This window comes from Acomys minous (assembly GCF_964271855.1).
Source record: "Acomys minous genome assembly, chromosome: 20".
Taxonomy (NCBI): Eukaryota; Metazoa; Chordata; class Mammalia; order Rodentia; family Muridae; genus Acomys; species Acomys minous.
In genome coordinates this window covers 9,392,331-9,418,840 of record NC_140502.1, presented here as the reverse complement: position 1 = coordinate 9,418,840, position 26,510 = coordinate 9,392,331, and the positions used below count along the sequence as shown (strand labels likewise).

The 26,510-nt window shown below is 41.2% G+C and overlaps 2 protein-coding genes across 2 annotated transcripts in view; both read right to left on the bottom strand.

The window, feature by feature from the left end:
* The window catches only part of LOC311590897 (leukocyte immunoglobulin-like receptor subfamily A member 3), a gene marked incomplete at its 3' end in the record, with an annotated part of 108,770 nt that overhangs the window by 17,060 nt on the left and 65,200 nt on the right, over positions 1-26,510 (bottom strand). The window contains exon 4 of the mRNA XM_084770192.1: positions 17,737-18,039. Coding sequence (XP_084626318.1) covers positions 17,737-18,039 — 303 coding nt within the window. The remainder of the gene's footprint in view (positions 1-17,736; positions 18,040-26,510) is intronic.
* LOC311590790 (leukocyte immunoglobulin-like receptor subfamily A member 3) lies at positions 10,241-17,646 on the bottom strand (the record flags this gene model as incomplete). The annotated part of the gene is made up of 8 exons (XM_084770049.1): positions 10,241-10,909; positions 13,195-13,503; positions 13,724-14,020; positions 14,237-14,539; positions 15,960-16,244; positions 16,736-17,026; positions 17,170-17,454; positions 17,640-17,646. The coding sequence occupies 8 exons, from the start codon at positions 17,644-17,646 to the stop codon at positions 10,680-10,682; spliced, it is 2,007 nt and encodes a 668-aa protein (XP_084626175.1). The 3' UTR covers positions 10,241-10,679.

Here is a 26,510-nt window from a genome sequence, read left to right as displayed (position 1 = left end):
GACCATGACATAAAAAGATGAGGATGAAGACCTGGGTAGCATCATCCTTGCCACTGATGAGCTCAGGATATCATAGGCAAGCAATTTTAAATTCTCTGTGGAATTGAATCAGTGGGGGATTATTTATTTTTAACACTTTTTATAAGTAGTCATCCATTCTGTTTTGAAAATTCTTATTGGAGCAGAAGGCAGAAACTGTTATTTACTTTCTTCTTCTTTAGCTCATCCATTTTATTAAACTATACTCTTGTAAATTGCCCCTCCTGTACAGTTTTCTATCCCAGTTCTAGGAAGAATCATCCTGCCCTTGTTGGGCATCATCTTCATATTTGCAAATGCAATGATCAACATCTGAATCCAGATGATAATTATAAGATCTCTGACTCAAATAAGAAACTAAGTAGCGCACTGGGCCTGGTATACGTACCATTCTCGCAAGGCCATAGTGGTAAGGTTCAAATTCAATTAAGAGAACTTTTTAAATTCCCTACCTCAGAAAATAGCAGTATCCCATTAGATGGGAAGCCAAGAAGGAATTACAATTTACTATGGCCCAACTGGTGACATAAGGACTAATGTATTACCCTCCATCCTATCTGATATAAAACTCACGGGAGAATACGGATATAAATATATTATAATCATATTAATCTCTGACTTCACTTGAAGTTCTACTTTGTGCAGGATGAGGGAACAGAATTTAGTTACCTTTTTCTGCATATTGAGGTCTGTGTTTACCATCATCATTTGCTGAAGATTAGTCTTTCTTCAGTGTCAATATTTTTACATCTTTGTCAAGAATTTGTACAACTTTGTCAAATTTTACATCTTTGTGAAATTTAGAATTGGCTGCATTTCATTTCATTTCATTTATCTCTGTCCCTTTGGGGCCAGTACTGTGCTGTTTTTATTACTATGGCTCAGTAGTAGAACTTGAAATCAAGTATGATGAGACCTTCTACAACATCCACTTTCTTCAGGGATGCTTTGTTTATCCTTGGTCCTCCTTGTGTTTCTATATACATGAGATACCTATTTCCTACATTTGTAAAGAAAGGCTCTGGTAATTTGATTGTGATTGCATTGCATCCGCAATTACTTTTATCAGAATAGCCACTTTTACTTTTTACAATTTTTAATTCCTCTGTCCAGGTACAAGAGAGGTCTTTTGATCTTCAAGTGTCTTTCTTGATTTATTTTTTCAAACATTTGAATTTTCGTGGGACATGCCCCTTGGGCTAATATGCAGATATAAGTGAGTATATACCATTTGAGTCTTTCTGCTTCTGGGTTAACTCACTCATTATGATCATTTCTAGCTCAATCCATTTATCCACAAATTTCAGGAATTCCTTGTTTTTTATAGCTGAATAGTATTCCATAGTGTATATGTGCCACAGTTTCTTTATCCATTCTTCTATTGAGGGACACTTAGGCTGTTTCCATGTTCTGGCTATTATGGATAAGGCTGCTATGAACATGGTTGAGCAAATTTTCTTGCTGTGTGCTGGAGCATCTTCTGGGTATATTCCAAGGAGTGGAATAGCTGGGTCTTGAGGAAGCCCTATTCCCATTTTTCTGAGATAGCACCAGATAGCTTTCCAAAGTGGTTGTACTAGTTTGCATTCCCACCAGCAATGAAGGAGTGTTCCTCTCTCTCTACATCCTCGCTAGCATGTGGTGTCGCTTGAGTTTTTGATCTTAGCCATTCTGATGGGTGTAAGATGGAATCTCAGCGTTGTTTTGATTTGCATTTCCCTGATGATTAAGGAGGTTGAGCATTTATTTAAGTGTTTCTCAGCCATTTGATATTCCTCTGTTGAGAATTCTCTGTTTAGTTCCATGCCCCATTACTCAATTGGGTTATTTGGTTTTGTGGTGTTTAATTTCTTGAGTTCTTTATATATTTTGGGTATTAGACCACTTACCAGGAAACTGAGACAGAGGAGAGGACATTCTAGTGGGACTCTAGATGAGAGAATCATGGGAGAAAGGGAAAGTAGAAGGATCCAGAGGGTCCTAGAAGCCTACAAGTAGAACATTATCATAGGCAGATTTGGGCACAGGGTTCCTGCTCAAACTAAGGCACCAGCCAAGGACAATACAGGCGGTAAACCTTAAACCCCTACCCAGATCTACACAATGGACAGAACACTCTCCACAGTAGAGTGGAGAGTGGGATATGACTTTCTCACATACTCTGGTGCCTCACCTTTGACCAAGTCCCCTGGAGGGGGAAAACTGGTGGCACTCAGAGGAAAGACAGCAGGTTACCAAGAAGAGACTTGATACCCTATGAACATATACAGGGGGAGGTAATCCCCCTCAGGAACAGTCATAGGGGAGGGGAATAAGGGGAAAATGGGACGGAGGGAAGAATGGGAGGATACAAGGGATGGGATAACCATTGAGATGTAACAAGAATAAATTAATAAAGGAGGGAAAAAAAGAAAGAAAAAGAAAGGGTAATACACAAGCCTCAGTATTACTTATTTAAAATTCAACTTTTTCTTCCTAATTTGAAATATAAACTTTGTCATATACAAATTACATCTTCAAGTCTTATCAAACTTAATTTTGCATTGTATCTAGAAATGTTGGGGCATCATACTGTTTTGCTTACTGTAATAACTTTTCTCTCAGTGTTAAAAAATGAAGGCATAGCCACTTAGGAGATAAATTATGTGGTCAAGTTAAACATGAATAAAATGCCAAATTCAGGATTTGAAAAAAAAAAACAAACAAACATTTGAATTTTCATTTCGAAGGTCTTTCAAGTCCTTCTTTAGGTTTATTCCTAAATATTTTGTTATTTTACGAAACTATTATGAATGAGGTTGTCTCCTTAATATTTGAAAGCTTATTTGTTATTGATATATAGAAAGGCTACTGGGTTTTGTAAGTCAGTTTTGTACACTACCACATCAATGAAACTAATAATAAATCTCTTATAGAGTCTTTGGTGTCCTTTATTAACATAATCATATCATTTGCAAATAAAGTTAATTGATTTCTTCTACTTGATTCCTTTAACAATATTGTATTAAATTTGCAAGAATTAAACGCATATCCTCTAAAACTGTAATAAGAAAAATGGTACCTACACTTTCAATCATTTTCACTGGAGTACTCAGTATTTTAGCTAGAACAATACACAAGAGAAAGAAGTAAAAAGCACTGGAGAAGAAAAAGTCAAGTTACCCCTCTTTACATATAATATGGTCCTCTACTTGAATTATCCTAAAGGGCCTACCAGGAAACACTTGAATCTCAAAAATATTTACAGCCTAATAGCAGGTGAAAAAAAGCAATACACAAAGAATTTTATTTTCAATGTACCGATATATTAAAATGACAGAAGAAAAATGCACACAAACATAAAAAAACCAACGAAGTTGATCTTAAAAATGAGTATATGTTTTTGCCCATGTGGAGGTCATACACTAATGGAAATTGTCCGTCTCAAATCAAGTATTGCCACTGCCCTCAAGAGAACCATGTTCCAATTTTATATTCACTTCCATTCCGTGCTTTCCTCAGATCCTGCTTTCAGCCTCAGTAGATCTGTCTACCTGGATGTGTCATAAGACTCAAGTAACAACAGATGGCATCTTGTGTCTCACTCTTTTATTGAACATAATTAAAAATCGACCCATATTTTAATGTGTAAGTTTTGTTAGATAAAATCATATTTTTTTGCTTCATGTCAATACTTTAGCCGTTTCAGTGACTCAGAAGCCAATGTCTAAAAAAAGGAGACAATTCTTTTTGCTGATGAGAATTCATGATTAAGTGGGATTCTCCTAGCTCACCATGAGAATCATTCAGGAATGGAAGTGGCTAGAACTTCTGCTGTAGCAACTTCCTCTTCTCTGGCTCCTGGATGAAGCTGATTGACATGGGTGTAAATGGAGAACCTGGGATGTCCCCTGAGCGCTGTTGACTCTACTCAATCCATCTAGTCTTTTGTTTCATGGTTCACTTCAAGTGTTCCCCATCCCTCCTTGGTATTCATACAACAACAAAAAAATGTTAAAGCCAAGTAAGGATATAAATAAACTGAGTCCTTGTGGTAGAGACACATTGAAGAAGTGACTATCCCAAACATGAACAAAGGTGAAGAGAGACTTGGGGGTGTATACTTGTCAAAGAATGGCATGGGTTATCCTAAGTGAAAAGCAACATGATTGCTGGGGTCACATTTTATAGGGTGACTTGCATAATGAATGTATTCTGTGGTTTTATCTTTTCATAAATTAGCAAAAGAAAATATGTACATGCTGCTATATCAAGAGTAAAACCATTATGTAGATTGGGGGTTAGCAATAGTACAACAAGAAGAGACTTGATACCCTATGAGCATATACAGGGGGAGGTAATCCCCCTCAAGAACAGTCATAGAGGAGGGGAATAAGGGGAAAATGGGAGGGAGGGAAGAATGGGAGGATACAAGGGATGGGATAACCATTGAGATGTAACAAGAATAAATTAATAAAGGAGAAAAAATTAATTAATTAATTAATTAATTAATTAAAAAAGAAAATTAATAAAACTTCTGTAGTAGTCTGAATACAAATGATGTGTGTATCTCCATTCTAAAGAGTGTGTATTTTTCCACGTGAGCCCAGCATAATTAACCTAAGTACAAGGACACATTTTTGGTTAAACAGGTCAAGAAAGGAAGTGTCTTTTTCCATATCAGATTGAGGTTGTTAGAAAGGTCTTTCCTTTGGCCCGCTTAGTTCCAAGATGCAGCTGGGAGAGGCATATGGGCATTAGTAAATGATGCTGTACGTAGCAGGCAGAGATGGCGAATCAGGAAGATTTGCCTTGTGGAGGATATACCAGTTTTGTTGTGGGAAAGATTAACTCAAGTGGCTATGAATGTCAAAATGAGACGTTGCTGTGTAAGGATTTATCACTACAGATGATCAGGGACAGAGAGGGTTACCCCAGGAGGCTGAAGCTATGAAAAAAATTAACTGGAGTGGGGACAGAGGCTTGATTTACATCTTATGATAAAAAAGAGCTTGATACAATGATAACAACTTAACAATTTGAATCCTGCTGAGCTTTGACTGTGCCAGTGACTAAAGGATAAGGATATTACAGAGGAAGATGGTTTGAAGTTGATACCTAAGACTAAAAGTGGAATGACAGGGAAATCTGTGGAGCCCACTTCCTTCCTGGCTTGACTGAAAGGATGGGAAGATATTCACAAGCCCTGGCTGCCTCACTCAGGGAGATCACTTCACTGCTGGACCACCTATGACTTTTACTTGCTGATTATCTACATCTTCCTGCCATAAAACAGAGCCCTTTCTCTTTATATCTCACTTTCTCCTTAATTTTCCCCTTCATCCTCTCCTCCCCCAATCCCAATTGGAACTCCCCTCCTATTTTTGATGTTATCATTACACACACACGCTCGCACGTGCACGCGTGCACGCACACACACACACATACACACACACAAATGAGTAACTTTCCTCAATGCTCAGGTAACAGCCCTCTGTTCTTCGTCCCTCAGACTATGATGATGGTGTCATTTACTTCAGTGTTAATGCTCAGGTCAGCTGGTCCAATAACTTGAAGGCCTTAATTTGACATTCTAACTCATCACAAAAGAAGCTAAGTTATGACCTCCAATGTGGTGGCAATAACTCATGGATGTCCCAAATCTGCACCTCCACCTCTAGAAGGGGACATGAGAAGCAGTAGTGCATCTGGGCCGAAGATGCACGTGATCACAAAGTTGTACAGGACCATGAGATTACTGAATACTTGGAGAGGTCTAAGCTCAGGGAAACTGTCCATCTTTAATCTGGACATTGTCACCATCCGAAAGAACCACATCCAATTCGACTGAACACTCTTTTCAGATCCTACTTTATTTTTTTTGAATTTTTATTATTTACTTATTTACTTTTCCCCACAATTTAGCCCACTCTTCTCCTCTAAGTTCCACCCTTCTTTCCACTTCTCCCTATCCCCCTTCCCTGCCCCTGAGCCTCTCTCCTTATTCAGAGACCATTGAAGGGAAATGAAAGGATAAGACATGTTCCCCTACCAGGCACAAATCCTCAGACACTACAGCCTGGAAGTTTCATTAGTCCAGCCAAACCTTCTCACATGACTGGAGTTGCACGATGGAGCAGTGAGAGTTGCCCTGTAAAGTGGTTGAAGAAAAACTTTGGAGAGAAACATCTGTAACAAAGACACTTAAGATACTTGGGTTGCAAATGGAGTGTCCTCAGCCTGGTGCTGACATTAGTGGCATGCAGTCCAGGGTAGGAAGACTGAGACACCAAGTAATATGGGCTCTTTAAGAGTCCTGTGCCCAGAAGGGGGACCTGGATTTCTACAAAGCTGACCTCTAATTACACTATCTAAATATTCAAAAGGTAGTAAACACATCATCATCATCATCCTTCATTTATTCTTTCTCCAAAGGGATGAGCTGAAGAAAGTCTTATTTAATGAGAAAGAGAGAGAGAGAGAGAGAGAGAGAGAGAGAGAGAGAGAGAGAGAGAGAGAGAGAGAGAGAGAGAGAGAGAGAGACTTGCTAGAGTCCCAAGTACAAGGTAGGAGAGCACTATGGAGACAGGGAGAAACCCGTCTGTATATTGACAGAAATGTTGATAAAGCAGGTATCTCTATACTCCCTTTAAGGAGTATGATATACTCTCATAAGTATAAGCTGGTTTATCCCCTTCTGGGATGGTAGCATAAACTAGGGAGAAATCCTTTGTAAAACTAGGAGAAGATTCCCTCAGACACAGGTCTAAATATCCATCATCAATGCTGGGGGAAGGTGGTCAGTGAAGTCCTGGTGTGCTCTAGACTCTGGAGGACTCAGATGTAACATATACAATAGGAATCTGCTCATGTTCTGGAGACATTTGAGGACCATGGTCTTGACTCCCTTATTGAATGGACCATGTAGATAGGTGGTGGACTGGGCTTCTTAGTAGGAAAAGGATATACCAGAGACCTCATAGTGAGACCTGTTCTCTTGGCCACCTCCCTCTCAGGTCTAACTACATCTCAATGTTCCAGATGCCACTAGCTCCCATTTAAGACCGGTAGTAAAACTTAAGACTCTTCTGCCTTGTGTAGACAATTATCTCTTGTTCCCTTACTTGCTGTAGGATGTATAGCAAAACTCACAGACAGACACTGGGAAAAGCATAGGGAAACTTGTGGAACGGTGGGGGCAAAAAAGAAAGATTTGAGGGGCAGGAGCTACACAAGTAGCCAACAGAGCCAACTAACCAGGCCACAGAGGGGTTTACAGAGACTGAAGCTCCAACCAACCAAGGACCACATATGGGCTGTACTTACACCTCCTACACAGATGAAGCTGATGGGCAGCTCTGGCTTCATAGGGGTCCCCTAGTAAGAGCAAAGGGGCTGCCTCTAATGTAGAGATTCTGTTACCTGCTATTGGAGCACTTTTCTCTAAAGGGGGATGACTTGCCAGGCCACAGGGGAAGAGGCATTTTCAGTCCAGATGCAAGTTGATATGGTGGGGTGAATTGTTGGAGTGACTTCCTTTTATGAGGCATAGTGGAGGGGGACATGGGGAAGAGAGAAAAAGGATCGGACTGGTAGGAGAGGAGAATGAGGGCCATGATCAGGATATATAGTGAATAAATAATTCATTAAAAATGACAATGCAGTGATCACATGTAAACAACAGTGGGCACTGTGGTGATGCTGTAAATGAAAAATGAGCTTATGAACTGATAATCTACACAAGCATCTTTAAAAATTAGTATTCAGATGTAGGATTTTAATGAGGTAAGATGAGTTTTAATCTAATGATCATGTGTAGCTATGAGATTTAAATTCCATCCAGCACATATAAAAATAACCTGCTTATATATTATGCATACCAATATATAAACTTTAGATCTATCAAATATTGCTAACAATACATGAGTAGCAGGATCAATTATAGCAACTATACAGCCACCCTGAATACCTATATCCCTCTTATTTATACGTGTATGTATGTATTATGTATGTATGTATATATGTATGTATCTTTCTATCTGTCTATCTATCTACAAACACATACATGTAAAGACCTCTCTCTATATATAATGAATTTGAGATATATGATATATATATTCATGTGTCATATATATGGTATAGCTGAAGTCTATATATGATACATGATCTATAAACAGGCCATTTTATATATATATATATATATATATATATATATATATATATATATATATATTTATATGCAAATATGTGTACACAATATATATGCATATATATTTGTTGTCATGATATATTAGCAGAGAATAGTGGGAGCAACAAGGATTTCCAGGGAGTCAAAATCCAGTAACTCTACATAGCCATTGCTTTTTGCAATGTACCCAAGAAGCTGAAGGTGCATAGCTGGGACTTCTCTGCCCCATAAACATGCTTCACCTCTGACCTTTGTCATGACACTTGTTTCTCCTTCTTTTGTCCTGTGATTCCATCATCCTGGTTGTTTTTCAATGCATGTTGTAGCAACTCTGGATAAATATTACCCTACTTTGGGTCTGATTTCGATGTTATCTGCTGGAGTCCATGCAAGAGGAATAGCAAAACAGCTTTAGAACTCATGACATGTAGCCCACTGATTAGCACAAACACAATGGGTGTGCCTGGAAGAGGCAGAGCCCTGAGGGCTGCCTGTCCTGAGGATTCCGTGCTGTTGTGCAGCATCACATCTGCTTGCTGCCTTAATGGTCATCACATCTGTCATGATCTATGAGTTGTATGAAAACTCTAAGGGGTTCCAGCCCCTCACTAGGAAGTATCATTAGCTATGACACTTAATTGTGATTGAGCTTTCTCAAGGATGGCGGCTGGAGAAGATTCATGATTCACCACCACCCTCAGAAAGAACCTAGAGATGTAAATTGTTGGAAATGTAAACCACACTTAAAGAGATTTTGGAGATGTCGACTGTTAGTACAGTTGTGTTAAGATGCTTTTGCTTTGCTAGTGGCTTTGATGTAGAAAATTTTAGCGAACAGCTCCACCCCCATTGCACCCCCACCACCATCCCTCCATTTTTATAACACTGAAATTAAAGTGTGTCTGATAACCCTCTGCCCATCACAGTTCAGTTGGCAGCGGTTTTCCCAGCCGAACAGAAATTAATAGCACATCTTTCAGCTGAGGCATCTTAGAGCCAGTGTCCTTGTTATCACACTGTCCTGGAACTGCCTACACCGCAGCCAGCTTTTGCTAACTAGAATTACCTCCCAGGGAAGGCTGGTTCACTATCCTTCACTAAATCCCCAGGGGACTTCCTACACAGCAAATGTTTTCCGAATGTGCACAAATGAAAGCAGCCAGCATCACCAACTTCTGTGGCTACTCACTGTGCAGGATTATTCAGAGGCCTGAGGCCATTAGCGGTGTAAGGCTGGCAATGCAGCAGCCAGGTTCCTGGGGAGGGTTTTCTCACCACGGTGTATGTGGACACTTTTTCTCCTGAACAACTTGCTATCTGTGTCTTCCAGTCTCCACAAAATTGATTCAACAAATACTTGGTTTTGACAATAGCATTGATCTGTTAAAAAAAATCAAAATAAAAGGTGTGTGTGTGTATGTGCAATAAAAAAAAAAGAAAATCTTAGCGAACAACTTGAGGTTCAGAAAGGCACACTCATAGCAACTGAGCTAGGGATTTTTTTGTGGCCAGAAAACAAAAATGGCAGCTGGGCTAGTACTGGTTGATATGCATTTCCAGCTAACGCTAGGCTAGTGATTAAACTTTGGTTAATTTCCTGTAACAATTTTTGCCTCAAGCTTCCTGATATGATTTAATCTTTTCTAAATGTCATTGAACAGATGTGTACCCTGAGGACTTAAGATAGACATGAGTGATTAGTTTTTATCTTAAAGTATAGACTTGTGACTTTTATACAATAACTTTAGAAGATAAATAATAAAATAATTGATCCTTGTAAAAATGATGAAAAGTAATGATTCTGTGGCCATATCAACAGTACACTGCCAATGAGTTCTTCTAACCATGATGCATCAGTGCCAATCTATTCAGTTTTAAGAGAAATCACACAATGGACATATGTCAAAAACTGCTTCCACAAACAGATGTTGGGCATCATATAAATTAAGTCACTTATTTCTCAGTCTATGCTTCTATTTATGCTGGAAATTATTATAATTGAGCCAAGTATTTTGTTGAAAGTAGAAAAAAATTGAAACTCCTAATGTAGGTGGTAGTGTAGTCATTTAAAATTATTTAAAAAATGTAACATGAAAGCCAGACAAAGTAGAATGTGTACAAAGATGAGAATCCAACCCTGGTTGGTGCTGCAGGATGTTTCCCTATGTCATGAGATTAGAACAAATGACAGCAAAAGTCCACAGCAAGTTGTAAGACAATAGCTTTAATTTGGTGAGAAGGATACTCCCCACCGCCCACCCCATGAAACCAGTCCTTTCACTTCCACTCAATTTACAGTGACTCCTGATATGTACCTGATGGCACTTCTCCAACCAGACCACTGCATTTTCCTAATAAACCTCCCTGATATCTCATATTTATTTTCTGGTCCCTAGAACCACAAAAGATGCATTTTTGTCTCTCTGTTCATCTTACATCTCCATGTTGAATCTTTCTCCAGCTGTGACAATCTTTAAACACCAAAATTCCAAGGACCACAAGGACCAAGCCAGCCATCCCCATCCTGATAAGGTTCTCCACTGTGTGATGGTACTGTGTATCTGGAGCTGTGGTCAAAGAAAGCAGGGAAGATCAAAGTCACCCAAGGATAATTAGACATCAAAACATTTGGACCAGCTTTATGACTGAGTCCTGTCTGTGGTTTGGATCTGTTTTGTGATTCAGTGATGTCCTCATCAGACTCTAATAACAGAAGAGATGATACAAAATTGATACTTAATTAGTACTTAATAATTCTAAGTGAGTCTTGGAGATCAACATCCTGTCTAATAAATACACATTAGGATATTTGCATAACTTCAAAATGATTTAGTACAAGCTCTTTCCCTGGAGTTCCATGATTCCTTCTGGTTTTCTTATTGGATTATTCACAAATATCACACTGTTTGAGTTTCAACTTGGGTCTAAGCTTCAAGTTTAAATAAACACTGAGAACGAATAATTGGTGAAGAAAATCATCTTTCATTTCTGTTTAAACTAGAGAGACCTCTATGCTTGCTGTCCAGTCTGGGGAATGCAAACATGAAAGGTAATTCCCCTAGAAATGGATCTCCATGGAGTCATTAGGTGAAGATTTATTGTCAAGGAAGAAAGATTGCTCCTCAATGGCACTCAGAGACTATCTTCTCTGTATTCACCACATCTGGTTCCCATTGTCCCTTATCATCCATTCAGCATCTCATTAAATGACCATTAATAGTTTAAAACACCTGCTGTGAAAAGCCTGAGAGAAAGAGGAAATAGAAGGAGCCAGCGGGTCCTGGAAAACTACAGGCGAGTCCGGTCCCTGGGGTCCTCCCAAAACTATGGCAACAGCCAAGGAAAAAATAGGCAGTAAACCTCGAACCCCTACCCGGACTAGCCGATGGACATTCTCCACTGTTGAGTGGAGAAGGAGATCTAACTTTCACACAAACTCTGGTGCCCCATATTTGAACATGTCCCTTGGATGGAGATGCCTGGTGGCACTCAGAGGAAAGATAATAGGTCACCAAGGAGAGACTTGATACCGTATGAGCATATACAGGGTTAGCATTTTTTTATGCATAGACATCCAGTTAGACCAGCACCATTTGTTGAAGATGCTATCCCTTTTCCATCGAATGGATTTAGCTTCTTTCTCAAAATCAAATGACCATATGTGTGTGGATTCATATCTGGGTCTTCGATTCGATTCCACTGATCAACCAGCCTGTTGCTGTGCCAGTACCATGCTGGAAGATGCTCCAGCACACAACAAGAAAATTTGCTCAACCATGTTCATAGCAGCCTTATTCATAATAGCCAGAACATGGAAACAGCCGAAATGTCCCTCAATAGAAGAATGGATAAAGAAACTGTGGTACATATACACTATGGAATACTATTCAGCTATTAAAAACAAGGAATTCCCGAAATTTGTGGATAAATGGATTGAGCTAGAAATGATCATAATGAGTGAGTTAACCCAGAAGCAGAAAGACTCAAATGGTATATACTCACTTATATCTGCATACTAGCCCAAGGGGCATGTCCCACGAAAGCCTTCACTTACCAGGAAACTGAGACAGAGGAGAGGACATTCTAGTGGGACTCTAGATGAGAGAATCATGGGAGAAAGGCAAAGTAGAAGGACCCAGAGGGTCCTAGAAGCCTACAAGTAGAACATTATGATAGGCAGATTTGGGCCCAGGGGTTCCGCTCAAACTAAGGCACCAGCCAAGGACAATACAGGCGGTAAAACTTAAGCCCCAACCCAGATCTAGCCAATGGACAGAACACTCCCCACAGTAGAGTGGAGAGTGGGATATGACTTTCTCACATACTCTGGTGCCTCACCTTTGACCATGTCCCTTGGACGGGGAGACCTGGTAGCAATCAGAGGAAGGACAGCAAGTTACCAAGAAGAGACTTGATACCCTATGAGCATATAGAGAGGGAGGTAATCCCCCTCAGGAACAGTTATAGGGGAGGGGAATAAGGGGAAATTGGGAGGGAGGGAAGAATGGGAGGATTCAAGGGATGGGATAACCATTGAGATGTAACAAGAATAAATTAATAAAGGAGGAAAAAAAAGGAGTGAAGACTCACATGCTCTGAGAATCTTCATTCACTCTGGGATGGAACAACCTCCCTAGACAGGAAAACCTACAACCTTTATTGGAATAAGTTCGAGAGACCTAGTGAACTGTGACAAATAAATTGAAGGGATGTTGTGTGGAATGCTACCCTAATTATCTCATCTCTTCCCAGTCTTATATCCACACTGAATCTCTAGACTCTTCCTGCTGCCTAACTTGAATCTTCTAGATTCCCATGAAAAGGGTGGAGTGGCTATTAATTGAGAAACAGCAGCTTATTTATTAATATCTGAAAAGGAAACTTTTTTTCTTACTACTAGGTGAACTTACTCCTAGCCCAACCAAGAACTTCCTGGGTCAAGAATCCTGGGTGACATTCTGAGGACACGACAGTCTGGATCACCTTACCTGAGACTTTGATTTCCACAGGAACACTGGGATGTGACAACAGGTAAGGGAATGAGCTATTAGAACCGAAGCACACATAGGTACCCCCAAGGGCTGGGGTCACAGCTCTCAGAGAGAATTCTGCCTCACGTTGTGGATCTTGGAGTTTTGATATTTGAATCATGGAAGGATATGCAGCTGCAGCTCCTTCCTTGAACAGAAAGAAAGTGTCGACTGGGGTTGGTGATTGACACAGCAGGGTCACATTCTCTCCTGAGGACACATTGGTGCCTGGACGCACTGAGAGAGTGGGTGTATCAGGAAGATGTCCTAGAGAGGAATAACATGAGTGAGGGGCTACGATCATTGTTCTGAGGCCTCTTTCAGAATCTGGTCTCTATATTTGCACAGACAATCTCACATCCATTCCCTTGTTTCTAGATCTGTTCCTCCTGAGATGCTCCTCATCATCTTGAAGATCAACCCCAGGCCTCCTCCCAGCTGAGCCTGTGCCTTGTTGACTCCCTAATGAATGAATCACTTTCCTCACCTTTGATCAGGATATCCAGAGGGTCACTGGGTGCTGACCACTCAGAGTCGAGGTTTTGTGCACCATGGCATCTGTACTGGCCACCAATGGAGAAATTCACAGAGCCTAAGGGGAAGTTGACATGAAAACCTCCAGTCTGTGACCGATGAGTAGAGAGCTGGGGGAGGTCACTTCCACCATCTTTGGACAGAGCAAACCTGCTGTAACTGATCTCAGAAGAACACTGCAGGGTGAGGTTTTCTCCAGGGGCCAGGACAGTACCTTGCAGGCTCAGTAGGGAAGGCTTCCTTGACAGCCCTGAGACGACAGACAGGAAGTCATCCAGATGGATCTGAGAGTACATGCCACCTCTCATCCTGCTCTGACAGTATCATCATTTCCCATACTCTGAGCCTTGGTAGGTAAGAGCTCCCATCAGCACACCCCCATGTCCCACAATGCTCCTGACATTAGCAGGCTTATGATAAATTGTTTCAAGTATCAAAACACAGCTAAATAAAGAGAGTTCCTTACCTGAAACATGTATCTCCAGATCGTTACTGGCCACTGAAAACACATATGGAGTATTTGTATAGTATCCATAACAACTAAATGGCCCCTTCTTGGGGGATGGCACAGAGATATTAGGAAACAGAGCCTGGAACTGTCTTGCGAAGTTCAAATTTGCCTTTTCGGACCCGAGGAATTTCATATCTTTCCCAGTCAACTTAAACCAGTCATATCCTTTTGATGAGACACACTGAAGGGTCACATTATCACCTGCGGTCACTACAGGCCTGGGCAGGGCTGACAGGGTAGGTTTTTCATGGTAGGCACCTAGGAGAGGAGAAGGCAGGCTGCTTTGAAACACTTCCCATGTTGTCTCCAGCAGATGATCTCTGGATGAACAACACTGGGAGAGTATTTCCCAAGGAAAAAGACAAGGATTGTGATTTTAGTGTCTTTTCACCTGCCACCACTTGCTGAAAGGTATCTGTGTACTCTCTCCACCCAAATGAGTTGGAAAAGTAATGATTATATTGCCATATATGCAGGTTTGTCAAAGAAGCAATGGAAAACGTTGTCTTACTGTTGTGGTCTACTGGAGTCTCTCTATCCCTCAGTTCTGGGCTTCACTCTTTTTTTTTTTAGCAACATAAATAAAACTTTTATTTTATTTTTATTTTTTTTTTTACAAACTAAATTTTATTTTATTTTATTTTATTTTTTTATTAATTTATTCTTGTTACATCTCAATGGTTATCCCATCCCTTGTATCCTCCCATTCTTCCCTCCTTCTCATTTTCCCCTTATTCCCTTCCCCTGTTCCTGAGGGGGATTTCCTCCCCCTGTATATGCTCATAGGGTATCAAGTCTCTTCTCGGTAACCTGATGTCCTTCCTCTGTGTCTGGGCTTCATTCTTTATGCATCACATACAAATGGGATTCTAGAGACCCTTCATACTATATCATTACAGAGCTCCCTGTTATGATGAGAGAGCACGCATGACCCAAGATGGTGAGTTTCTGAAGGTTCCCAGCAAAGAAGAAAAATGCACATCTTTTAAAACAGTCACATAGAGCAGATCACATTTGCAAGTGACAGGTAGAGCTGTTTTACAATAGCAGAAGAACACATTTAAAATCACCTACTTTTCTCTGGACTCATAAAGTACGATGTCATCATTCATCAATGCTTCTGCCCCTCAAGCATAGTTGTGTCATACATTCTATGACATTGGGTTCAGTAGCTCTGTGTCCAAGCACCCAACACACATCAGGTCCTTACCTAGAATCTGGTGTCAGTTGTAATATCATTCAAGGTAAAGTATTAGGCTTTCTAACCTGAGAGCTAAAGCTCTAGGTGGTTACTGGGCAGTGACCAAAGGCATGAACTACTCAAGAAATAGCCATAGCATGTGAACCTCCAACTCCAGTTGGGAGTCACAAGGCTCAATGTGAACTCATAACTGGATGAGCCACTGGATTATATATATATATATATGACACTGGAGCTCTTCTCTTCTTCCTTCATTAGAATGAAACTGTTATATGCCTGTTGTGAGATACACAGAAGGGTCACATGCCCTCCTGAGATGACAGTGTGACTTTACAGGTGTAAACTCCTAGGACCCTATTATGTGAAATCATACAGTAAACCGTTTTCCAGTTCTTCTAGGATTGGAGAAGAGGAAACTACTGTGAACACACTCCTTTCCTCAAAGTAGATCCAAGGGTTGAGGGAGTGTCCTCTCACCTGTCACCACCAACTCCAGCGTGTCACTGTGATTTGACCAGCCAGCAGAATTGTAACAGTAACAGCGATATCGCCCTGCATTGTGCTTTTCCATGGATCCTATGGAGAACTTGACCTTGTTATGACGTTGCTTTGGAATTTGTCTATACCAGGGTGCAGGGCTTCCTTCTTTATACAGGAAACATATTTGGGTATCCATGGTCCCGTTACATACAATGGTCAAAGGATTCCCTGAGGCAATCACAGAATTTGGCTTTGCCCACAAGGTAGGTTTCTTGAGGGTACCTACAAGGAATTAGGAGAAGTGGTGGGGCTCTGAACAGTTCTAAAGTAAAGACAAAACTTATTGCTGACAGGCCACAAGGATGAGACTTGATAGGCTGTGATCACATGGTGGGGAAGGAGGTCCCCTTCTGTCAAAGACATAGGGAAGGGAAATAGGGTGACAGAGGGATGGGGAAGAACAGGAGGATACAAGTGAGGGGATAACAATGGGAAAGTAATCCAAATAAATTAATTAAATAAAAATAACAATCATTGCTATGAAATTTACCCCTGAATATCAATTGAAGCAGTAAGGCCATGGGTAAGTCAATAACTCTCTTGACATTCCCAAGTTGGATTATCACTATCCCCTGCCCTCCATTACTGAACAGTGAGTCTTACAGTCAAGTGTCTCAGGATTACTGAGAACTCAGCTTCAAAGTACACCAGTCTCTTCACTGAGCATTTGTGTCAGGAGCAGTGTAACTCAGAAGAGTCTCAGGGTTCCTTACCTGAGACCAGGAGCTCAAGGGGGTCACTGGCTTCTGACCACACATGAGGATTACTTGTGAAGTAGCCAAAGCATCTAAACGTCCACATTTCCGTAGAGGTTATTGGACCCACGTGGAACCTGGCCAGATTCACCCCAGAATATTCATATATGGAACTGTAGATTTTCTGATCATCCTTCCTTAAAATGAACCGGTCAAATTTCTGATCTGAGGCACATGAGATGAACACAGTCTCTCCTATCTTTACAACAGGGTTTTCCAGGGCCAAAAGGGTGGGTTTTTCATAGACTCCTAGGAAAGATACATATGGAATAATAAATGAGCTTATACAGAAAACATTGTCCCCCATGGATAGGCTATGATATGTGATTGTGTTAGACAAGCGTTTACTGGAGCATAACATCTGGATCTAAGACCCCTTAGAGCACTCTCACCTGTAGCCACCAGCTCCAGGGGGCTACTTCGTTCTGACCACCCAGCAGAGGTGTAAGAGTAGCATTGATATCGCCCTGAATTCAGTTGTGTCACAGATGAGATGGTGAAATTTGCCTTATTGTTGTGGCCCTTTTGGCTCTGTGCGTACCAGGATTCTTGGCTTTGCTCTCTATATATAACATATATTTGGGTTTCCTTGGTCCCCTCACACCAGATGGTCACAGGGCTCCCTGATGTCACCGTGGGACCTGGATGAACCCGGATGGTGGGCTTGGGGAGGGTTCCTGCAGGGATGTAGAAAAACAGGAGGAATGTGTTAGGACAGTGGCTCAAAGAAGGTCACACTTGCAAAGGACACTTAAGCTGAACTACAAAAGCAAAGGGACACATAAAGACACTACTTTAACTTGGAACTTGGATTCCACTGTTAATACCAAGCCTTATTTCAACATTTCAGGTCCAACTGTACCACACATTCTGTGACACTGGTTTAAGAAGCACCAAGTCTCAAGCACCCACCACACAACAGGTCCTGTGTCACCAGGGAGAGGATAGATCTTCCTTACCTGAAACCAGGAGCTGTAGGTGGTTGCTGGGCTTTGACCACAGCTGTGGGCTTCTCATTTTATAGCCATAGCATATGAAACCCCATCTCTCATTGGTGGTCACAGGGCCCACTTTGAATATGGCCTGGAATATCCCAGTGGTTGTACTCTGTGAGGCCACAGTTGTGGAGACCTTCCAAGTTCCCTTCATTAGAATGAATCTGTCATATGCCTCTTGTGAGTCACAATGAAGGGTCACATATCCTCCAATGCTCACAGCAAGGCTGGGAAGGGCTGAAAGGGTGATGTTGCCAGGGAAATATCCTAAGAGAGGAGAGGAAGCCCTTTCAGTAGACTCACATGAGAAGCATTATTTTCCTCTTCTGACATTTGAGAAATAAGCCCCAATTGAACATATTCCTTTACTCATGGCAGATCCTGGGGTTGGGGGAGGGTTTTCTCACCTGTCACTACTAGTTCCAGGATTGTACTGTTTTGTTCTGACATGTCAGTAGGGTTTTTACAGGAACACCAATATAGACCTGAATGGTACCATTCAATTGAAGAGATAGAGAACTTGGCTTTCTTCTTGGTATCAGGAAAGGTTGTTAGTAGCAGGTTATCTGGACTTCCTTCTTTGTAGAGATAGTACTTCTTAACATGTAATGGCCCTTCACAGAATATTGTCACCTGGCTCCCAATAGCTACCACACTGCTTGGCAACACCCTGATTGTGGGTTTGGAGAGTTCCCCTGCAAGAAAATCGGCAGCTGGGTCCAAGGACTTCTCCTCAGATGCCAGCTCTCAGAACCAGTATGTTTCAGGCATCCCAAGAGTCAGTGCATACCTGATGTTTTCCATCTCTGCTGCTCACGAGTGACATGTAGTCCCCACAAAAGATGTCCAATCTCAGACAGCTAAGCAAACACTCACCTGAAAGTGCAGGGTTCCCGGAGACCAGGCTCAGTCCTGCAAGAGAGTTACCTCTAAGTGTTCGCTCTGAATATGAGCAGACCCTGCAATTGCAGATGATTTCTGAGCTGTTGAGACATTGATGGACCATGGCATGGGTTTAAGGTGCATTCCCTCTCAGACCAGAATTCACCCTCTTAATCTTCACATCTCACCAAGACACAGCAGGGCAGTGAGAGTGGGAGTCATGGCGTCTTCCAGTTGCCAGAGGTGGCAGATATTTCGTCTTCGTGTTGTAGGAACCCACACAAAGTGTATGTCCTACGCAGGCTGATTTTTCTTTGTTTTATGAGGACATCATCTTATCAGGCTCTGAGGAAGAGGAACTAATCTTGTGGGGAAGCTGGCTGCTGTTTCCCCAGTTCTGTGCTGGGCTGGGATGTAGATTATGTGGCTTCTGTATATTGGTTGCTCTTTGCTTTTCGGTTTTTTTTTCTGAAACAGAACCTCTTGAATCTTACTCAAGTCTCAGATTCCTCATTCTATTTCCTCAGCTCTCTGTGTGCTGGCATTAAAAACACACATTTGGCTCTGATCTCTTTGTGTAGATCACCAATTTACCCATGTCCATCTGCCTTAATGGTCCCAATCACCAGAAACTAGGACTAGACACAAAAACAAACCGGCCATCTTCCTGGTCCAGCACTTTCACATGAGGAGGCTTAGAGCTGGTGACACTTTTTCTGTTGAAGCTTCTTCTTGGTTCTACTTATTCAAACAGAACAAACTAATGGCCAGTTGGCTACCGGGCCCTTGAGATGATTTGGGGATGTTATGTAAACTTTTCCCGGGGATATATAAACAATGCCTACTCATTAATGATGAGACACCACACAAGGCTCCACACAAATCCAGCTGGTGAACTAATGGTTTCTGTTAGGGTCCATTACAAATGTGTGACCCTCTCTGTATATCTATTCAATATAGTAATTGAAGTTTTAACTAGAGAAATAAGACAACTAAAGGAGATCAAAGGGGTATAAATTGGGAAGGAAGAAGTCAAATATTGCTATTGGAAGATGATAAGATACTATATATAAGTGAACTGAAGTTTCTACCAGAGATCCTACAGCTGATTAAAACCTTCAGCAAAGTAACTGTATACAAAATGAACTCAAAATATCAGTAGTTCTCCTCCATAGAAATGATAAACAGGCTGAAGTATAAATCCCCAAAAATCACCCTTCACAGTAGCCATACAATATAAAATATGTTGGTTTAATTCTATCTAATTAAATGCAAGACCTGCATGATATGAACTTTAAGTCTCTGAAGAAAGAAATTGAAGAATTTATCAGAAGATGGGAAGATGTCCCATGCTCATGGATCGCTAGGATTAACATACTAAAAGTGACCATCTTACTGAAAGCAATCTACAGATTCAATGCAATTCCTCACAGAATTCCAACAAAATTCTTTACAGATCTTTTAATTACAATACTCAGTTCCATATGGAAAAATTAAAATAATAATTGAAACAACAACAAAAGAATGTCTGGTGGTATCTATATCCTTGATCTCAAGCTGTAGTACCAAGCAATAGTAATAAAAAATACATGGTTTTCACACACACACAAAAAAAACAGAAAGCTTGGTCAATAGAATCATATTGAAAATCAAGAAGTAAATTAACATACCAATGGCGACTTGGGTTTTAACAAAGGAACCAAAACATTACAATGGAACAAAAGAAGAATTATCAACAAATGTTGTTCTAAGTGTATGCTTACAAGTAGAAGAATGCAAATATATCCATAACAATAAGCCTGTATAAATCTGAAGTCTAAGTATATCAAAGACCTCATGATAAAAGTAGAAACACTAAATTTGATAAATGAAATAGTAGAGAATATTCTTGAATGCACAGGCAGAGGACACAAATTCCAGAACAGAGCACCAACAGCTCAGGCACTAAGCTCAACAAGCAATAAATGAGACCACATGAAACAGAAAAGGTTCTGTAAGGCAAGAGACACCATCAAAAAGAAAAACTGCCAGCCTACAGAATTGGAAAATATCTTCACCAAACCTAGATCTGACAGAGGGGTTATGTCCCAAATATATAAAGTACTCAAGAAATTAGACAGCAACAAACAAAATAACCCAATTAAAAATGGATTACAGAGCTAAACAGAGAATTCTAACAGAGGCATAGTGAATTGATGAGAAACACTTTTTAAAATGCTCAGTGTCTTTAGTTATCAAGGAAATGCAAATAAAAATTACTCTGAGATTCTATCTTACACCCATCAGAATGGCTAAGGTCAAAAACTCAAGTGACAGCACATACTGGCAAGGATGTAGAGAAAGGCGAACACTACGTTATTGCTGGTGGCAGTGCAAATTAGCACAACCACTTTGGAAATCTATCTGGCGCTATCTCAGAAAACTGGGAATAGGGCTTCCTCAAGACTCAGCCATTCCACTCCTTGGAATATACCCAGAAGATGCTCCAGCACACAACAAGAACTTTTGTTCAACTATGTTCATAGCAGCCTTATTCATAATAGCCAGAACATGGAAACAGCCTAAGTGTCCATCAGTAGAAGAATGGATAAAGAAACCATGGTACATTTACACTATGGACTACTACTCAGCTATTAAAAACAAGGAATTCCTGAAATTTGTGGACAAATGGATTGAACTAGAAATGTTCATAATGAGTGAGTTAACCCAGACGCAGGAGTCAAATGGTATATACTCACTTATATCTGGACACTAGCCCAAGAGGCATTTCCCATGAAAGTCTTCACTTACCAGGAAAGTGAGCAGAGGGGAAGACTTCCTACTGGGACTCTAGATGAGAGAAGCATGGGAGAATGGGGAAATAGAAGGATTCAGAGGGTCTTAGAAACCTACAAGTAGAACACTATTATGGGCGGATCTGGGCCCAGGGGTCCTGCTCAAATTATGGCACCATCCAAGGACAATACATGCAGTAAACTTCAAATCCCTCCTCAAATCTAGCCAATGGACAGGACATTCTCCACAGTTGAGTAGAGAGTGGGGATTGACTTTCACACATACTCTGGTGCCCCATATTTGACCACGTCCCCTAGATGGGGAGACCTGGTGGCACTCAGAGGAAGGATAGCAGGCTACCAAGAAGAGACTTGACCCCCTATGAGCATATACAGGGGGAGGAGGTCCCCCTCAGTCGCAATCATTGGGAGGGAAGTAAGGAGAAAATGGAAGGGAAGGACGAATGGGAGGATGCAATGGATGGGATAACAATTTAGATGTAATATGAAAAAATTAATAAAATATTTTTTTAATATATAAAACAAATCAAGTGACAGCACATGCTGGCACGGATGTAGAGAAAGGGGAACACTACTTTATTGCTGGTGGGAGTGCAAACTTATATAACCACTTTGGAAATCAATCTGGTGTTTTCTCAGAAAATAGGGAAGAGGGATATCTTAGATAATCCTCCTCAGGAACAGTCATAGGGGAGAGGAATAAGGGGAAAATGGGAGGGAGGGAAGAATGGGAGGATACAAGGGATGGGATAACCATTGAGATGTAACAAGAATAAATTAATAAAGGAGAAAAAAAGTCCTAAAGCAACACACACACAAAAAAGACCCAGCTATTCCACTCCTGGGAATATACTTGAAAGATGCTCCACCAAACGACAAGGACATTTGCTCAACTATGTTCATAACAGCCTTATTCATAATAGCCAGAAACCGGAATCAACCTAGATGTCTCTCAGTTGAAGAATGGATAAAAAAAACCATGGTACATTTACACTATGGAATACTACTCAGCTATTAAAAACAAGGAAAATTTGAAATTTGCAGGCAAATGGATGGAACTAGAAACAATCATCTTGAGTGAGTTAACCCAGATGCAGAAAGACTCACATGGTATATACTTACTTATAATGGACACTAGCCCAACATGGATGTCCTCTGAGAGTCTTTACTCAACCGGGGATTGGGACAGATGCTGGGACTTGCTTTTGGGACTCCAGGTGAGAGATGTATGTGAGAATGGGGAAACAGAAGGACCCAGTGGATCCTGACCCCCTACAAGAAGATCATCAAGGCTGGCATATCTGGACCCAGGGAGCATACACAAACTACTGTACCAACCAAGGACAATGCATGAGGTAAACCTAAACCCCTTATTCAGGTCTAGCCAACAAATAGTGAATTCTCTACAGTTGTGTGGAGAGCAGGGACTGACTCTGACATGAACTCTGATGCCCCCTATTTGACCACTTCCCCTTGCTGGGGAGACCTGTGGCACTCGGAGGAAGGGGAAGCAGGTTACCTAGATGATCCTGATAGGCCATGATCATATGGTGGGGAGGAGGTCCCCTTCTGTCACAGGCCTAGGGATGTGGAATAGAGTGAAAGAGGGAGGGAGGGGGGAACAGGAAGATACAAGTGAGGGGACAACAATCTAAATGTAATCTGAATAAATTATTTAAAGAAGAGAAAAAAGAAAAAGTGAGTGTCCCAGGCCTAAACAAAGGGGAAGAGATACTTGGAGTGCACACTCAGCAAAGGAGAGTATGTGCTGTTCTAAGTGAAACTCAACACAATTTCTGGGGTAACATTTTACAGGGTGTCTTCTGCAATTAATTTAATCTGTAGTATGTTCTTACCATAAATGAGTAAAGGAAATTATCAAAGGAAAATGTGCACATGTTGCTATATTAAGAATATAACCACTACATACCTGTGGGAGGGAGTGGGTAATAGTACTACAATTATAGAAAACTGATAAAGCTTTTGTAGTAGTCTGAACAAAATTACTGGGTACATTAGAGGTCTAAGTGATGTGTGGGTTTCCATGTGTGGCCAATATAATAAACCTAAGTGCATGGACACAGTTATGGTTGAGCAAGTCAAGAGAAAAAGAGTCTTTTTTCTTATCACAATGAGGGTGTTAGAAAGGTGTTTTCACTTCCCGAACAAAATGACAATAGCTAAGGTTCTAAGATCAACAATTAATAAGTGGGGCCTCGTGAAACTTAAAATCTTATGTAAAGCAAAGGACACCGTCCACAGAATGAAACAATGGCCTACAGACTGGGAGAAGGTTTTCATCAACTCTACATCTGACAAAAGGTTAATATCCTAAACATATAAAGGACTCAAGAAATTACACAGCATGGTACTGGCACAGCAACAGGCTGGTTGACAAATGGAATTGAATTGAAGACCCAGAAATAAGCCCACACACATTTGAACACTTGATTTTTGACAAAGAAACCAAATCTATTCAATGGAAAAAGGATAGCATCTTCAACAAATGGTGCTGGCATAACTGGATGTCTACATGTAAAAAGATGCAATTAGACCCATGAGTATCACCATGCACAAAACTCAAGTCTAAGTGGATTAAAGACCTCAACATAAACCAGAGACATTAAATTGGTTATAAGAAAAAGTGGGGAAGAGCCTGGAACACATTGGCACAGGAGACAACTTCCTGAACAGAACTCCAACAGCCCAGGCTCTAAGTTCAACAATTAATAAATGGGACCTCATGAGGCTGAGAAGCTTCTGTAAAGCAGAAAATGCTGTCAACAAAACAAAGCGACAGTCTGCAGACTGGGGAAAGATCTTCACCAACTCTACATCTGACAATTTTCTAATATCCAAAATATATAAAGAGCTCAAGAAATTAATTACTAACTAGTCCACGTAACTAGTCCACATAACCAGTCCAGCTGGTCAGTTATTGGGGGGCCGAGGGGGGTCGCAACCTGTGGATAAAGACATGGGCGAGAGAGACGCAGGGCTCAAGCGAACAGTAGCTTGTCAAGAGCCGTTTCTTGAAGGTGAGGGCAAGCTTTTTAAAACCTGCTTTAGGGAGGGAGGGTGGGGGTAAGCAAGGAGGGTAAATGGAAAAGTACAAAATCTTCTGGGGTTGAGCCCCGGGAACATTTGCAGGGAGAGGGGTTTTCCTAGGTGGGGCAAAGCAGGATGTCTCTGTGGTTATCTCAGGATCGGATCGCTCTCTTCTCAGGGCTAAGCCGGATGCCTTGCAAGCCTAATGAGTGGCAAAGCACAATCTTTGCTGCAGATGCTGAATGGGTGGGGGTCGGCCACAGGCCGTTTGGTCCCTGGCAAATTACATCAAACCAAATAACCCAATTAAGAAATGGGGCTCAGAATTAAACAGAGGACCATCGAATGGCTGAGAAACACTTAAATAAATGCTCAACATCCTTAGTCATCAGAGAAATGTAAATCAAAACAACTCTGAGATTCCATCTTACACCCATCAGAATGGCTAAGATCAAAAACTCAAATGACAGTACATACTGGTGAGGATGTGGAGAAAGGGGAACACTCCTTCATTGCTGGTGGGAATGCAAACTTGTACAACTACTTTGGAAATGTATCTAGCGCTTTCTCAGAAAACTGGGAATAGGGCTTCCTCAAGACCCAGCTATCCCACTCCTTGGAATATACCCAGAAGATCCTTCACCAGGGCAGCTAGGACATATGCTCAACCATGTTCACAGAAGCGTTATTTGTAATATCCAGAACCTGGAAACAACCTAAATGTCCCTCAGTCAAAGAATGGATAAAGAAACTGTGGTACATTTACACTATGGAATACTACTCAGCAACTATTAAAAACAAGGAGATCCTGAAATTTACAGACAAATGGATGGAACTAGAAATGATCGTCCTGAGTGAGTTAAACCAGACCCAGAAAGACTCACATGGTAAATACTCACTTACAACTGGACACTAGCCCAAAAGAGATGTCCCATGAAATTCTTCAGTTACTAGAAGATTGGGATAGATGCGGGTATTTCCTATTCGGATTCTAGATGAGGGAAATATGGGAGAATGGGGAGATAGAAGGATCCAGATGGTTCTAGAAACCCACAAGAAGATTATCATGATGGGCAGATCTGGAGCTGGGGGGTCTGCTCAACCTATTTCACAAACCAAGGACAATACATGCAGTAAAAACTGAACCCATATTCAGATCTAGCCAATGGTCAGGACATTCTCCACAGTTGCATGCAGAGCAGGAACTGACTCAGACATGAGCTCTGGTGCTCCATATTTGACCACCTCCCCTTGGTGGGGAAGCCTGCTGACACTCAGAGAAAGGATAAGCAGGCTACCAGGAAGAGACTTGATAGGCTGTGGCCATATTGTGGGGGAGGAGATAACCTTCTTCCACAGACCTAGGGGAGGGGAATAGGGTGAAAGAGGGAGAGAGGGATGGAGAAAGAGGAGGATACAAGTGAGGGGACAAGAACTGAGATGTAATCTAAATAAATTAATAAAAAAAATCAGAGATCTTTGGCTGGGTGCATTGAGATGCAAGAAGACTCCAAGTGGCGTTAGAGAAGCAACAGAGAGTTGTCTAATGAGAATTGCTGGTTCTAAAAACTATGGAAGACAACCAGGAATCAAGAGACATGGGTAGTGTCTAGAACCTGGAAGATGCCACAGACCCTCTCTAGCACCCCATCTGCTGTTCATCATCACTGTTTCCTCTCGCCAACCAGACGCTGCACAAGCCCTCAGCCATTCCACATCTTGAGAAACAAAGCACGAGGCCCTTCCTGTGTCCTCCACTCTCCAAAGGCAACTACTGTCTCACAGCAAACCCCTTACTTTTTTGTTTGTTTGTTTAAATCTGGGCATGTTCTGTTTAATTCCTAGTGTCTCATTTTCTCTGAAGCTCACTCCAGGCAAAATAACCACCCTATTGAATGATTAATTTTCAATTCTTATCTGACTCGGCTTAGAAGAAGTATTTAACATAGGTAATCACAGCCTATTCCTTGAAAGCTTGTCTGTTCCTCAGTTCCCTCAGTGGCCCTGGCTCTC